Genomic DNA, 17,244 nt, shown 5'->3' with positions numbered 1-17,244 from the left:
AGACCTGGAGCCAAGAGGACCTCCTCATGGCCACCCCCATAGCCATTGTACAGGCGTCCGCATCCGCACCATCAAGAGCCGCCTGCAAGGAGACCCTAGAAATGAGTTTGCCTTCCTCCACCAAGCCTTAAATTCAGAATGGGAGTCTGATGGTAGCAGCTCGGAAAACTTGGCCATCGCTCTGCAAGTGTTGAAGGAGTATCTGCTAATGATGGCCTGTTGGCTTGCAATTCGTAGCTGCAAACCACCGGTGGAGTACATTTTCCTCCCGAATAAGTCAAGCTTTTTGACCTTCCGGTTTTTAGGAGAGGGTCCCTGGAACCCCTGGCGCTCCCCGTGGTTCGCAGCATCCACCTCCAGGGAGTCAGGTGGAGGATGAGTGTACAAGTGCTCGGACTCCTTTAAAGGGGACAAAATAGCATATTTCATTCCTCCTTGCTGTGGGAGGCAAGGAGGCCGGGATCTGTCACAAAGTTTTTGTGGTTTCACTTATATTTTTAATAAGTGGCAGAGTAATACGGGAGGGTCCAGAGGGGGCGAGGATGTCCACCATGGGATCCGCATCCTCTACCACCTCCTCTGCCTGGATCCTCAGGTTCTGGGCCACCCTGCACAACAACTGTTGCAGGACCCTGCTGTCCTCCAAGGCCGCGGCCATTGACGTGCCCACAACAGCCTCATCTGGGGAGGACAAAGACAAAAACACCGGCCCATGACCCTGGTTACTGCCCTTGGCGCCCACGGGGGTTAGGGTTGCTCATGGGGCTGGCATGCCGATGGTGCTGAGGCTGCTGGTGCCGGGATTGTCAGTGCAGAACCCAAAGCAGCAGGCGGGGGCACAAGAGTCATTGCCAGAGATGGATCCGGTGCCAGTAGCTGCACATGGGCGACGGATGCCAACGCAATCGACGTCGATCTGGATCTCGATGCCTGGCTCTGACCCTGGGCCTGATGGTAAGCCCAGGGAGTCCAAAAGGGCCACTGAGTCGGTGGCTGCCATTGAGGTGGCCACTGCGCTGGAGGAGGCTGGCGGTGTTGCCTAGATCTAGACCTCCTGCTGCTGGATCTATCCAAACGATAGGACTCTGCTTCAGACTCCGAGGTCTCTGAAAAAGAAGACCATGGAGGAGTGGTGGTGCCGAGCCTCTGGAGACTGATGTGGTTCCCCCCCTTGGGCAGTTTGCGCCAGGGAGTGGCGCGCCAGAGATGGGGAGCAGCGCGACATCATCGCCGGCTTGCCCCTAGATGGAATAGGCGGCATGGCTAACACCAGTGCCTCTTCCCTCCTTGGGGAAGGCAGAGCCGTCAAGCAGGTAAGGTCCTGCGCCGTCTCAGAAGTCGCCAGAGTGGAGAGGAGTTGAACGTCCTGGCCATGACAGTCCAGAGAGTGGTAGTGGGCCGGACTCGACTGGACCCCTTGAGTCCTGGACCCCAGGAGTCAACGAGCCCCTTGGAGCTGCCGGGCCCGAAGTAGGTGGGTGGAGGTCTCCCTGCTGCTGTCTCCTTAGACTTGGGGGGGGGGGGGGGAGAGCACCCTCTCCCTTGCCTCTTTTTCTTGTGGGGCACCGGAGATACAGATCAGTGCCTACCAGAAGTCTTATGTTTGGTACCTTAGTCTCCTTTCTAGGAGCCGACTTGCACGCCGTTGGCACCGGTGTGCTGCGCATGGAGGAGGCAGCGATCAGCACGGGCTCCGCCGACCCGGGGTCAGATTGTGAGCGGAGGGCTGCCTCCATGAGGATAGGCCTGAGTCTCTGCTCACGATCCTTAAGGGTCTTTGGCTAAAACCCTTTACAAATGCAGCACTTGTCCTTTTGGTGACTCTCGCCAAGGTACTTCAAACAAGAAGTGCGTGGGTCACTTTTTGGCATCAACTTTCCGCAGCCTTCACACGGATTGAACCCCAGCAACCAAGGCATGCCCCGGAGGCCAGGGAGAAAAAGGTGGGGGGAACCCCCATAATGAAAACTTAGCCTACTACTACTATTTAAGACAAAAACTACTAACTATATACAAATTACAACGGGACACTGCTAAAGGCGTTCGGAAAAGCAAGAGCAAGGGAAGTTCCAGCTAGGCATCACTGGCGGTAAGAAGGAACTAACGGGGTGGCGGGTCAGCAGGGCCCTATATTGGGCACCATGAAGGCGCGACTCCAGGGGGCACCCAGGCTGACCTTATGAATGCTGCTAGGGGAAAAGTCTTCTGGCTGTCGTGTCACACACCTGATTGGAATTGACATGAACAAGCACTCAAAGAAGAAGAAAGCTTAATGAAGTCAAGAGTGATATTTTTGGCTATTCCCCACAATGGAGTATAAAACCTCCTATAATGCTGAACAAGAACTAAAGAGATTAATTTACTTAGCGCTATTATTAAATGCAAGAATCCAGACACTTAAGTTGCAAAATGTGTACAGAAAACATGCTTGGGTGCATTAAATATATATGCTTGTACTGTAATTCTGATCCCTGAGTCAAAATAATAGAAATGAAGCTTACATCTCAGGGCAGGATGAGAATGCAGATCAGGAAGTGATTATGCAGATAAAGTATGACCTGGAGGAAAAACTAGAACAATGACCAGGAAAGGCTCTCAATTATTCAGATATTGCTTGCAACTGTAATAAGGAATCCCTAGATTGGATGTGTGCTCTTATGGATAAGATAAGAACAGTTTCCTAAAACAGCTTTTGGACAACACATTCAATTGGAATTTTTTCCTACTCATGTATGCACGCTAACTCCCGCCTTCAGGGAAATCACAGCTTCCTGTCATTTTAGAAGTGTACATTTTAGTCGTCTGCCTCATTTTTCACTGGATTTAATTATTGTGTTTTTTCTGCATTATAAGCTAAGGAAGAACAGATGGCAACAACTAATTTAAAGCACTGTATCTGTTAAAATAACCTACCACTTCAGTTTCTTCCACTATAACAGGAATTTAGTTCAGGTTTTTGCTCCAACTACCACCCAGTACCACTTAAGTGTTTTTCTAACACTTCCTAAAACACTCAGTGTACAGCAACATCTCAAGTAACACATTATGCATACTGTCAAGTCACACTTTTCTCCCCTGGACAAGGTGACATTGCAGGTTTAGAACTTGTAATACTATAGCAATCACATGGCCTACCTCTATAAACACTGCTGCTTGAGTTTGCTCAGAAATAGACCAGAAAACATTGCCACTTCCTTATTTTTGTCACATTGGGATTGTTGTCTGAGCTAAATAGCAAATTCCTTGTTAAGTGCCAAAATGATGCATATTTTATTTCTTGCAAATTTCTACCTATGCTTTTGATTGGGTGGAGGAGAGGCAGATAGTCATGTCCTATTGAAGATATGAGTTATCTACTTTCAAGTTTTTTGGTTTCAACAAATCAACATTTTCCAACAAACAACAACAAAAAGGATTCCTTCAAAAAAATTTCCCAGCCACTCTGCTAATGAGATGTACATTAACTCAAAGAGCTTTCCGGTGCTTCATCCATCTTATCTTACAGGGTACCCTTCCCAAGCCATGCCTACTTCAACTTTTATATATTCTCATCTTCTAACATGAATACCAGAAACACTACTAGGTTCAGCTATTAACTTTCAGTGAAAGCAGGCAACATGAACCTTCACATCTGATGGGATAATTATTCTGCTGCATTCAGCTGGTTAGCTATTTATATACGATAAAGACTATGCCATGGCTTATTACAATTTTATCTTGACTGGTAGCACTGAGGGAATATTTGATACATCTTTTCATTGACTGTAGACTTCCTTCAGGTGCAAGTCAGGGTATGTTCAACATTAGTGAAATCTGCACAGCACTGGTGTAATGTGTTGCCTATGATCAGCCTTCCTTCCTAAGCAGGCCACTATACCATCTTCTAACAGTTTCCAAGTGGTCTTCAAGGGAAGCCCCAAGTAAAGTGTATTAAAATAATCCACTCTGGCAATCAGAAACACATGGATAAGCATAGCAAAGTTCACATCAGAGAAGTAGTCAGACAGATGAATTAAAGGATGCTTCTATCCACCAAAACCATCTGGTATTCCAGAAATAGCTTGGGAGGGGGCAGGTAGGTATTGGGCTTCATAAACTGCAAACATTACTCTCCTCCCCATAGGGCCTTCCCACATAAAGTAATTAAGGTCACAGACAAAATTCTCTACAAGTCTAGGATAAGTCAACACAAAGCTCCATTACCCCAATCCCTGCCATAAATCAAAAAAGAGTCTCCCCATATCTTCCCCACCTTTCTCCAGAGAAATACAGATAGAAACCCTTTAATAAAACCAATCAGAGATCTCTGGCCAACAGGAGAACTGAATTTAAACAGCTCCTCCAACCCCACATGATTGTACTGAAAGACAGGCTCAGCTCTTATGTTGAAATGGCCAGCTGCACACAATAGAATATTCAAAGCAACATACCCTGCTATATCAGAACAAACATTTTATCCACATTTCAGCTCCCTCTAGCCATTTACTTTTTTTTCCCCCTTCATTCTACTGGTTTTCTCTACAGCAACTCATACATATTCTATACTACAGAAGCTATTTCTGAAAACACAGGCGATTATTAAGGATTGCACAGAAAAGTGTAATAGAGACCTGGTTAAAGAATCTCTAAAAGGTAAACGCTCTGGGATGGTAGGGGTTGGGAGTGTCTGGGCCAGGGGGGCCAGAGAAACGGGAAATGGGTTGTCATAGGGGTTTAACTCTCTACTCCTGGGGGAATTTTTGTGTGTGTCTGTATTGTTACAGACATACTTGCTGACGGGTATTTTGAAATAAATTACCAAAATAATTGAAACTGGCATGATTCTATATAGTGTGATTTTGACAAATAAAATTTGCAGAATTTTAAAATATTGTGCGCATCATTTTTAATTTTTTGGCGCAGAATTCCCCCAGGAGTAACATGCAAAGCAGGGGATGCTCACTGAAGCTTCCAGTGCAAAGGAAATTTTGTATCATGAAAGGATGAAGCACCAACACATGCAAGATCACAAAACATCCATATAATGTGAAATGGCTATCTGCCAACATTTTCAAGGTTATCAGAATTTATATTCATATCCTTGAATATGCATATGAGATTACTTGTCACAAACCCTCCCCTGGCTGTTAACGAGACTTTCTACAACCTCTTCTCCCCACTACCTGCTCAGTGACACTCAATGTTTTAGTTTCTCTTTTACTAAAAGGACAAAGAAATAGACTACCAAGAAACATGACAGAAATAGGGCCCAAAACCGCAGAGACAAAGACCATGTTACCAAGAGTTTTAATGCGTGAAAGGATTTCAGCAAAACAGAAAAACAAACCTCTCGAACAAATAGTGAGTGAGACATTCCCCAGGGTACAATCCGGACTGTTGAACAGCAGTGTCCCCTTAAGTCGATGGCACCCTAGGGTCTAGGATGCCTTTTACACTGCTTTGCTGTCAGAACAGCCACACCTGGCCTGCTCACACAGCCTTCAGCATGCAAATTCACTCCCAGCTAAATACACGAGCACTCTGACCAGTCACTCATGAATTACATACAGGGCAACACCCACAAATTCTTAGTCTCAGCCTTGTTCCCCCAGAAATGTGCATCTTGTACTGACCAGCACACTACTGAAAATGCAAGCTCATAGAAACTCCAGCATTTAATTAAAGGAAATGATATATGCACCAGCCTTGTTATCCTAAATGGAGTTTCCAACAAACTTTAATCCAAACAGAGAGGTTAAGATAAAACTATAAGATAAAATCTATCTTTCTGTAGTTAATAAACTTAAGTGATTATAAGTGATGATCTATAAAAATCAGGATTGGTTACACAAGAAAATGAGTAATACGCAAGCTAATACCTACTTAACAAGCTAAGTGAACTTAAAAACACCATACATTGTCTCACCATACATTGTTGGAAATTTAACAGGCTGGGTCTCCTTCCAGCCTGGGACCACTCCCCCCTCAGTAGTTCTTTGACAGTAATTGATGTCATGAACAGAGACATGGGAGGACGAGAGGTGAGTTGGAGGTCACTGTCTCATATTTATATCCCTCTCCCTTATTCAAGGATTACTCCCTGCTGGGATGTAGGCAACAAGCTGTCTCTTGTGGATGTGAGGTTTGAAACATTCCTAGGATGTAATGTAAATTTCTTGTTTACATTTCCCCCTTGCTGGGGGATGTCCACTTAAGTAGGTGATGGCCCTTTAACACCTGTCTGGGATGCTAGTGTGCCTTTGTCTCTGAAAAACTGTTTAGTGGGTGTTACCCAGAATTACAACATATTTCAGTAACAATCATGCAGCAGAAGCTTATAATTTTGCATGAAGTGTCACTACACATATTTTAACAGGATAATTATATTCAGCAGATTATAACTTTTCAAATGATACCTCACAAGGTACACTTTGTACAAAATTTATCTTGTAAAAGTGGTGATCATAATAGTATAGTCTGTATCTGAATCAAATCAATATGGACAATGCTGAGATTGGTTATATGACTCATTTCCTGATGAAGTCATTTCATTCCTTCTCAGTGTATGCCAAAAGTTAATTCCCTTCACTCCCTTCCGAGCACCCAACTCTTTCCTTCCAAAAGAAACTGCAGGTGCTCAACACCTCTGAAAATTAATTAATTAATTTAATGTAGTTATTTTCCTGGAAAATTCTACTTTAAGCGAGATGATGTTAAGTGAATCCAATTTCCCCATAAGAACTAATGTAAATGGGGGGGGGGGCTAGGTTCCAGGGAAATTTTTTTCGCCAAACAAGACTATATCTATATCTATATACACACAATGATGATTGTGAAGCTTGGTTGAGGTGGTGGAGTCAAAGTGTGGAAGAGGGAGGGATATTTCCCAGGGAATGCCTTACTGCTAAATGGTGAACTAGCACTCCACTAAGTTCTCAAAGGTTAACACATTGTTGTTAATGTCGCCTCACACTCTACAAGGCAGCATGAACGGAGGGAGGGAGACAGCATGGCACAGAGACAGACAGACACACCGTGTGTGTGTGAGAGAGAGAGAGAGAGAGATGCATTGCCCCTTTAAGTATGCTGACCCCAGTAAGTACACTGCCTTTTTAAGTAGATCAGCAAGTTGAGACAGCAGCTGCTGCCAGCAAGCTCCCTCCATCCTGAGCCCTGTCGTGCACCCTCCACGCGGAGATAGGGTAAAGGAGCAGGGGGGAAAGGGACACCCTGACATTAGCACCCCTCTCTGCCCCCCCTTGCACAGCAAGCAGGAAGCTCCCAGGAGCAGCTCCAAGGCAGAGGGCAGAAGCAGCACATGGCAGTGGGGGGAGGGACAGCTGAACTGCCCGGCAATTGATAGCCTGCTGGGCTGCTGCCACACAGGGAACTTAGGGGAGCCGGGAAGCTGATGGGGGGGCTGCCAGTCCACCCTGGTTCCAAGCCCCCACCAGCTAGCTCCAACGGGCTGCTCTTCCTGCAAGCAGTGAACAAAGCAAGTGCGTCCTGGCTCCTCCCCCTCCCTCCCCTCCCATCTAAATGCCGCAAGCCAGCTGACTGCCGCGTTCCGGAGGCAGGGGAGGTGCGCCGAGTCCTCGTTCCTCCCCCTTCCCTCCTGCCGGGGCAATCAGCTGGCTTGCCGCGTTCGGGAGGCAGGGGAGGTAGGGGGAGCCTGCACGCCGAGTCCTTGCTCCTCCCCCCGCCTCCTGCCCACGGCAATCAGCTGGCTTGCGGCATTTTGGAGGCAGGAGGGAGGGGGAGGAGCGAGGACTCGGCGCGCAGGCTCCCCCACCCTCGCCTCCCAAACGCGGCAAGCCAGCTGATTGCCCCGGGCAGGAGGGAAGGGGAAGGAGCGAGGACTAGGCGCACCTCCCCCCTCCATCCCCTGCCTCCCGAACGCAGCAATCAGCTGGCTTGCGGCGTTTAGAAGGGAAGGGAGGGAGGGAGGGGGAGGAGCCAGGACGCAGCCTGCAAAGTAAAAGGGGAGGAGGTGGGGGGGAGAAGAGGCTGGTCAAGGGTGGGTGCTTGGGGGAAGGGGTGGAGTGGGCGGGCTGAGGGTTGAGCCCCCCGCCCCTGGTGCTTGCAGAGTAGGGGAAGCAGCCCTGGAACCTAACCCCTATTTACATTAATTCTTATGGGGAAATTGGATTCGCTTAACATCGTTTCACTTAAAGTCGCATTTTTCAGGAACATAACTACAACGTTAAGTGAGGAGTTATTGTAGTTATCTTCTGTCCATAGGGAAAAGGCATCTTCATCTCTAGACGCGTTATTTTATTGTCATTTCCTGGATTGCAGCAAGATGCTCTGCACTCTTGCAGAACATGTGAAGTCAGAAGTAGTTATGTCCTATAATCAAAATAAGGAGGCAAAATTACTCTGGATTTAGACAGTCTTCGCTTAATGATCACCAGTAGAATATGACTGATTGAAAAGCTTATAGTAGATCTCTGCTCCAGTCCAATAGGAGCATATCTGATGGAGACTGTCCATACCTGTTCGTAGTTTGTGGCAGAGCTCTAAGAAAAGAACGTTCTGAACTGAAGGTCCATCACAGACTGCTTCAGAAATTTCTCATGCTGGTTTTGTGGCTTCTGACTTAAGATACCAGCAAAGAAAGCACATTGTTTGACAAGGTTAGGGGCCATAGATTGCATCCAACAAAGCCGGACATCAGTCCTACAGGGATCTCACTTCAAACAGAGAAACTGAGAGCGAGAGCACCATTCTGCTTGTTTAGAGAGAACTCTGATGACATGTTGCCCCTCATCAATTTCACAAAACAGCACTTAAGTAGCAGCAAAAATGACTTTAGAGCACATTTAATGGCCTGCAGCTTCAAAATGTTTGTATAATGAAGGGCTTGATAGTTTCTATGCTGGTCTATACAGACAGAAAACACCAGAAGGTCCCAACTAGCTCAATCTGCATAAGACTCAGCCTATGAAAGGGTTGTAAAACTAAAAGGGATCCCCTTTGGAAAATTACTACTACTTAGGAATGTTTAAGCTATTAGTGATGTTACCATTAAATACAATAAACAAGTGTATGCTGCTATTTTAAATCCATGTCAAATCCTAGAAATGAAGGCTGAGTGTCACATCGAAGTTCTCCTAACTCTTTTTATAATCATATACAACATTGCTAATTAGTTAAATATTAAACCAAAGATAATGAAATAGAGCTTGAAATACCTATTAGTTACAGCAGGTACTAAAGGACAGATTTTGAGAAGGACGTTTATTCTCACCATTAAAGAATTTACTGGAAGCGTCCCAACTGAAAAAACAAAAACAGGCAGCTCTGGCACAGTTCCATCATTTATAGCTTTGACTTGTGATGGGGGCTAGAAATTTACAGCTACTGAGTTGCACACCCACACTAGCACAAACAGAACAATTACCAAACATCAATGGCAATCAAAATTATGACATTTCAAATCCTTTATAAAGCACTACTAAACTCTTATGTGGCAAGTAACACTCAAATTTCAGGCACACATGGGTATCAACCCATAAGCTAATTATCCATGAGCCTAAGAATAGAATTCCACAGGTTAGCTAGTAGAAGATAGAGACACGCTAGTACAAGTTAAATCTTTTGTTTCAAATTTACAATAAAAGCACTGTTTTATTTAAAACCCACCATGGGTGTTATTAACATGCTAAGGAATTCTTTGAACTGATCATTGCAGTAATCCTTAGGCAATGGCTAATCCTCTTTAAATGGCTCACTAACGTCTCAACCCATTATTAACAACTTTGTTTAACGTTACCTTCACTTTCTTTGTCATAGGCTAGTTACAACTTCCATCTTCATATTCTAGGTCACTTTTGGAGAGATTAGAGATTAAAACCCTTGCATTTGTTGCCATTCTACTTCCAAAATTTTCTTTTGAAGTGATTGGTGCTTTCTTTTAACTTTTTTCATTAGTCACATACCAAATCTGGTCATCTGGTATTGCTCTTTTCTCGAGAAATATGTTCTTCTTAATGGAGAAAGCTCAACACAAATATTGTGCTTTGGGATAAGTGTATTCTCACCTCAAAATTTATACATATAATACGTGAACCTCACAAACTCATTTCCTTTTTGTATAAATAAGGAATTAAAAGTAGGGTTTCAGCTGTCCAGCAACAATGCAACATGCTGTTATGCCATTCTGGACTATTCAGGATCCACCCTTGGACATACGTTTGAAGCAGAGGCAACACACTCAACCCCTCGATGATGGAGCATTAATGCTGTCTAGCAGCCTCTCTGGCCTCTGTTTACTTGTTCCAGAGAGAGCACCATTTGCTAAAGGTTAGCAATAATGCAACATCCTTAAGGGGAGCCAGAAACTCCATGACAAAGATCTTTGAGTTGTGTAAGAGGTTCAACTGCCAAAGACATCCCACTCTCATATTGTCAGCCAATATTTTATAATATATCTAATTTCCTTGGATACGTATAAATGCAAACATTAAGCACAAATAAAAATAAGCCAGCCTGAAAGGATAGCATGAAGATGGCATTTCGTGCCTTAATAGATCAAATGTCAATCCAAAATAATTCAAACAAATAGGCAATAACTATTTTGATCCCTACATCAATGTTTTTCCCAGTTTAAAAGAAAATTGATTTAGTTAATTTTTAAGAAAAATAAAAGTCAAGAATATTTATCTGAAGTAGGGATTAGAGATTTCTTCACCCACTCTCCAGAGCTGTGCATCCGTTATCACAAGGCAGGCAGCAGCATTTCCTGTGCTCTTGCCCTATAACAGCACTGGCAGTGCTCTATTTCAGCATCTCTAATACTGCAGCGTATCCATTTCTTATTTTGACAGGCAGCAAGAGTCTGATCCATTTTACCACTTAATCTATCCTAGTGTTCTGTAATTTATTTGAAACTTTACCTACATAGACCATGTTGCCAAAAAATCACTCTTTTAAATGCTGTATTAAGCACTCATGAAAATTTAAAAATAGCATTGAGAACAATAATGTAAACAGAGGTTATGCAAGCTTTCCTAGTTTTAACAATGCACTTTTATCCAGACCTCTATCAGCATAGAGACTCTTCTAAACAGAAATAGAGTGCAGTCAGAACACACGCTCATTGTGAGGGTTTTGCATTTTAAGTTATAATCTGCATTTCATTGTCCAGATTGTCATGAATTTGCAAGTTGTAGTTGTAAAACAGCACCATGGAGTTGGTGAGGTACTAGTTTTCATTCATGGTTCAGGGTATTTGTAGGAAAGTCGTGTTCTGTGTTTCCACCAAAAGGAGGAAGTGACATAAGGAACTTTAACCAGAAGTTGCAATTATCCACTATTTGTTGTTTGCTAAGAAAAACAACACTCAACTTAGTTAAGTAAACTATCCTACTGGGAAAGGAATTTGCAAGTCTTGTGTCAACTCGTCATCAGTGGAGATAGATTAAAATAATTCACAGCCACTTCACCATTTCATAATATTATGACAGGGGTATGACACATTGCTTCACTGGGAAAAAGTTTTGATGGACAACTAGATGACAAGGATTACTACTACAAACCTAGCAGGAAAAAAAGAAATTATCAGGAACCTAATTAATGCTGATCTGAATTTTGTATTCCTGTACCACATAGCTGGCAGTCTGTGTCCATGGCAGACATTCCACTGAGGGAGCCAGGGTGCTTAAATTCTCCTATATTGGCTTGCAAAAGCAAGCATTTGAAGGAGGAACATGAGAAGAAACGAGTTTTTGAATTCACTCGGAAAAAATATACTGAAAAGGGAATTCCTCCCCATTCCCCCCACCTAATTTTTATTCCATCAGCCTCATTCGTGAGCCAAGAGTAACTCCTTAACTACCACAACTGTCTCAGGGCTTGTCTACACAAACCTTCCATATGGCTCAGATTTTAACATGTCCGAACAGCTTCCTCCTCTTACATATTTCCTAACTGTTACGTAAAGTTTTCTGATGCTATTCATTTCACTCAATCACACTAGAATAGCATTTATCAGATATGCCTAGAGTACCATAGGTGCCAGTGGATCAGTGTATTTTTATGATCAAACTCTTACACACACACACACACACACACATTTTTGACAGAATAAAGTGATTACATTAATCATTCTGGGAGAAGCACTTCTCCAATTGTTTGCAGATGAAGTACTACAATCTGAAGCTTCCCCCTTCACTCCTGTCCCACAAAAAACACATATTGTAGCCGAGATCAACTCAGCTACACCAAGAACCTAGGTCTGCAGGTCTGACAGCCATTTTTACTTTCTGATAGCAACTCTAATTGACATACGCTGAATACGGCAAACAGACAACAGTACAGCCAGTGAGCTTAGAAACCTAGACAAGAATCTGTTTCCATACAGCCCCAATTCTTGGACTATAATTTGCCTCCTTCATCAAAATTTACAGAAAACTCTACCAGGACTATTCTTCCCACCCAGAGAGAAACTAGACCAGGAAAAGAAGACAAAGCAGCACAGTCCAGATCCTCTTTTCTACCCACCAGTGATACGGAGGATTGATCATTTCAGATTGGTACACAGAACACTGCAAAGCTTCTTTTTTAATACACAATCACATTACAATATAAAACATGTTTAAACAAATCATACCTGTATGAAGCTGAACTTTCCCAATCACTCCCTCTACCAGGCCCAGACAGACAGGATTCCAGGCCAGAAGAAGATCAGTGGCTGCAAGAAAAATTGAGGCTTATAAGAAAATCTGAAATGTAACAATAGACGCACTTACATTAAAAACAAAACACTTTACTTTTCAGGAATTTCTGATGCACTGTGTAAAGAGTTGTTTTCATCATCATAATCTGAAAGTATTCTAAAAGACATAAGTTACTAACCCTTAATCAGCACTAGTAATTACTGTTCTGGATGAAACTCGGTTTTGTGACTTCTATCCAAGCCTCATGGATTCCCAGTAAATCTCAAGTTAATAAGACAAGCTTAGTGTAAAAACTAGTCCTGTTCACTATAGCATATTTATCATTTGAAACATGCCTCATCCAATTGTCCAAGAGAGGGGAATGCCATGGCAATGACTGGCGCTCTTTAGTCTCAATCATATAATAGCAAAAATTATCACCTTCCCCCCTCGCAACACCCATCCAAGCTATGCTTTGATACAGACTATGAAATAAAATCCAATTCATCCAATAGGGACATGGTGCATAAAGAATATAATGAGATTACCATTTGGGGGTAGGCATATCACCCTGAACTGTATGATCGGTGCTAGAATGATGCAGAACCAGCTCCTTCCAAAAGGTGTCATTGTCACAAGCCAGCATAGTACAGTAATAAGTATGAAGGTTAGTTTGTACCTCAAGTGAGATGCTCAAGATGCATGCTTACTAACACTTTCTTGAAGTTTAGAAAACATCCTTTGAAACCATTTCTACCTCATTGAAGTGAAATTATTTGATTAAGGAAGACTACTTATTCCCAGGGATTTATAGACAAGGAAAAACTCCACAAATCCTCATCATGGTAGAACATAGCAATGTGTGTTAGATGTTTTATTCAAGTCTCCACTTACAGCTTCAAAATGTATCTGATAATAACGGATCACAATAATACTGTATGTACTAAATCATCCAGGGAACACGGCACACTGAAAAGAGAATCATTCATCCAGAACACCATGGGGAAATAAGATTTGGCATTTCTGTTTTCTATAGTAAGTTTTTTATTCCAATATTGTTTCCTCCCCACTTCAGAAGTCTTCAGTTTAATCATCAAGACGTCACGGTCTTTTGTGTTCCCAGTTAAAACAGTCAGATTTGTGTCCATTTATTCTTTTGCCTGGACACAAATCTGACATCAGGAATCACAACATGCAAAAACCAGTAGGAGTATACTTCAACCTCTCTGGTCACTCAGTAACAGACTTAAAGGTGGCAATTTTGCAACAGAAAAGCTTCAAAAACAGACTCCAACGAGATAGTGTTGAACTGGAATTAATTTGAAAAATAGATACCATTAACTTGGGCTTGACTAGAGACTGGGAGTGGCTGGGTCATTACACAAATTGAACCTATTTCCCCATGTTAAGTATTCTCACACTTTCTTGTCAACAGTCTGAAATGGGCTATCTTGATTATCACTACAAACTTTTTTTTCTCCTGCTGATAATAGCTCATCTTAATTAATTAGAGTTGGTATGGCAACTTCCACCTTTTCATGTTCTCTGTATGTATATGTATTTTCTTACTATATGTTCCATTCTATGCATCTGATGAAGTGGGCTGTAGCCCACGAAAACTTATGCTCAAATCAATTTGTTAGTCTCTAAGGTGCCACAAGTACTCCTGTTCTTTTTGTAGATTCACTGAGAGATTCTCATATACTTTCCTTAGCAGCTACCACAAAGACATGTCAATCAAGTAACTTTAGCCATTCCCACTGGGAATTTTAATCTTGACTAAGCAGAAGGTCTTACTTGACTGCTATCCCTAGTCTTAATACATAAGCGTTTCACTAACGAGGGATAGATTGTTGAACTGATGCCTTTAAGACAAGGACGGAAGCCTGACCTCATTTGACCTCTAGTGTATAATAGTACTAGGCCAAAGTTACTTAACAAAAAACTCTGCATTGTAACAAGTTCAGAGTTATGTTGTGAGCTTTTGTTTGTTTGCTTGCTTTTTGCGGGGAAAGCAGGTGTTTGTTTTTGTGGTTTTTCTTTCTCTTTCTTTCTTTTTTTTTAGAAGCAGCTTATGCATGCAAATTGTTATTTTAGAAATTTTTCCATTTTTGTTTTCAAATCCAAAGCAAGAGAAACTAAGTGCAAAGGCATGAAAAGATGGCTCCCATTTTGACAACAAGCTCCTGGTTCCTATTTCCGCATAAGAACAGCTATCACAGTGGTGAAAAACAGGGCTTGTAAATATGAGCTTTTAAAAGAGATGTGTGAAAGTTAATTTATTTGCAACAGAACAGAAATGCAGCTGGTAACCAGTGAGAACTGTTCCACTTTGTTTTCACTTTCAGCTACTTTCTGAGCAACTAGAGCATCAGTTTGCAGACCAGGTCTCATAGTTTAAACTAGAAAGAGATACTGTAGTACAAGATTTTGTAAATCTTCCCTCCTTTCTACTCACCTTACCCATCCAAAGCAATTCAGAGATCAAGCTGGCTTGTGCATTTCAACCAGATATCCACCAACAATCTCTAGGAGCCAGAGTTCTCCTTTATAAATGTTCATGTTATAGTGGAACCTCACTAACTCATTACGTGGTAGGAAACAAATTGTGAGTTACTGAATTTTGGAAGCAAACATTAATCAAGGATTGGTCATTCACGGTAGTGAACAGATAGTCCGAGAATTATCTTAAAGGCCTATGCTGCCTCTATGCACAACAAAGTTTTGGCAGATTTGTATTAACAAGTACAATCTTTGTAAATATATATTAACTGTTTAAAGCCCCTGAAGGTTTACTTTTGAAGAAAAATGAGTCCAGACTCAAAATTTGAAGCTGAAATGTGGGTAGTGTTATTCCCCTACACCGTTGGCAGAACTCTTAAAAGTAATCCAAAAGAGATGATTAACTCCAGGGTTTTGAAGAAGGCAGTCAAAGTAATCCAAGATGATAATGCAACCAGAACTAACTGAAAATTCCTGGAGCCGGCCTGATGTAATGAATTTATAGATTACTCTTTTATTGAGGCGAGGGGAGGAGGGTTGTGATTACAGACTCGGTTTTGTTATTGTTTTCACAGTAGTCATGGGGATTCCATCATTTTCATATTTTATTTACAGATATGGATATAGATCTTGACGTTTGGCAATTTTGCACACTTAGTGCCTGGGACTAAAACTGACTTAAATGAGAACCTTGGGAACTGCCAAGATAAAACCTGGGATGCCTGACAGGCTAATAGAACAGAACTTCATTTAGCTAGTGATTTGTTGTAGTTCACCAATCTGCAGTTTCTCTGCTTTGGGGAGGGGAAGGGGAAGGCAGAGCTTACATAACTTGTTTAAAAGGATCGGTGCAAAGCAGATGCTTCTGTTTTTGTAGAGGCTGAGGCAGAAAAGCTGCACTGAAAACAAGCAAGCAGCAGCTCTCTTCTACTAACATTCCCTAATTGCAGCAAAGCCAACTAGGAGGCACCAAGATAAGTATTTTCTATGTTATGTAATGGCTTGAAAGATTTCACTGTGAACTAAAGCATAGTTTTACTGAAATCCTGCAATGATGACTTTATCAGACACTCATGGTTTTATTCCTCCTTCTCCCCATGATTTTCCATATAAATTTACCATGAGAAACACTACTAACCTTAATTACAATTCTTATTCCAAGTTTATATGCATGCACTCTAGGAAATAGTTTGCTGTATTGGGTGAATGTACTTTGTGAGTGCTTGCAAGACACCAAGAACCTGTCTACATAATTCCTTCTTCTAGCAGAGAGTTCTCTAACAAAATCAGAAGTGCAGAGTTATTGCTCATTCCAGAGAGAATATCCACCCTCATTCCCTGAGATTTATAATAGATCAATAACTGATGAAATACTAATTTGTTTGTGAGTAGCAGAAATTTTAGTCACTGAAATTGATAAAGTTGTTCGTAAAACAACTCATATGAGATTACTGCAACACTAGACTATATAGCAAAGGTCTCTACAGTGATTTCAGAACATAAGGCTATGTCTACACTAGACTTTTTTCTTAAAGTTAAAAATCTGCTGATTCTAGCAAAGGTAACATAGACCAGCTAGCGTTTTAACCACCACACTGCCCAAAACCTGCCAGAACAGGGCTATACAATATGAGGATTAAAATGCGAGCAGCGAACAGCACCTTATTTGATCAACAACTCCCACTGCTGCTACTACCAATGAAAGCTTTTGAAAATAGTCTAGACGAAAAGGCTTGAGTGTCCTGCAAGTGATTTTCAGGGTGAACCGACACTCTGGTCACATACACAGTTTTCTGCCTGTGTGTGCACATGCCATGAGCAATGTCTTTCGGAAGAGATCTTTCAAAAACAGCCTGCCAGTACCACATCGGTACTGATGATCTTATTACTCTTATCAGAACGTTAGGGGCTTACCCTTGTGTCCTGGACCAAAGTTCCCCTCCCCTGCAGGGGTGCAGAAAGATGGGCATCAACCATCTCCTTGGTTACATTTAACTTTCAATAGTGTGTGAAAGAGTTATCTAGATATCTAATTTGTGAACCACCTTCAGACACTTCACCTAGCTTCTTATACCCTATCACCTGAGTATGTCAGCATCTCCCA

At 42.3% G+C, this 17,244-nt stretch overlaps 1 protein-coding gene across 2 annotated transcripts in view; it reads right to left on the bottom strand.

The window, feature by feature from the left end:
- The window catches only part of INPP5F (inositol polyphosphate-5-phosphatase F), a 94,034-nt gene that overhangs the window by 57,645 nt on the left and 19,145 nt on the right, over positions 1-17,244 (bottom strand). For both annotated transcript variants that reach the window (XM_024206243.3, XM_024206244.3), the window contains exon 2: positions 12,593-12,673. In XM_024206243.3, the coding sequence (XP_024062011.1) occupies positions 12,593-12,673 (81 nt within the window). The remainder of the gene's footprint in view (positions 1-12,592; positions 12,674-17,244) is intronic.

Source organism: Terrapene carolina, unplaced genomic scaffold (assembly GCF_002925995.2).
Source record: "Terrapene carolina triunguis isolate 2854851 unplaced genomic scaffold, T_m_triunguis-2.0 Scaffold95, whole genome shotgun sequence".
In the NCBI taxonomy this organism is placed as follows: Eukaryota; Metazoa; Chordata; order Testudines; family Emydidae; genus Terrapene; species Terrapene triunguis.
The sequence above is the reverse complement of the archived record's forward strand: the minus strand, read 5'-3'. Positions and strand labels throughout refer to the sequence as shown.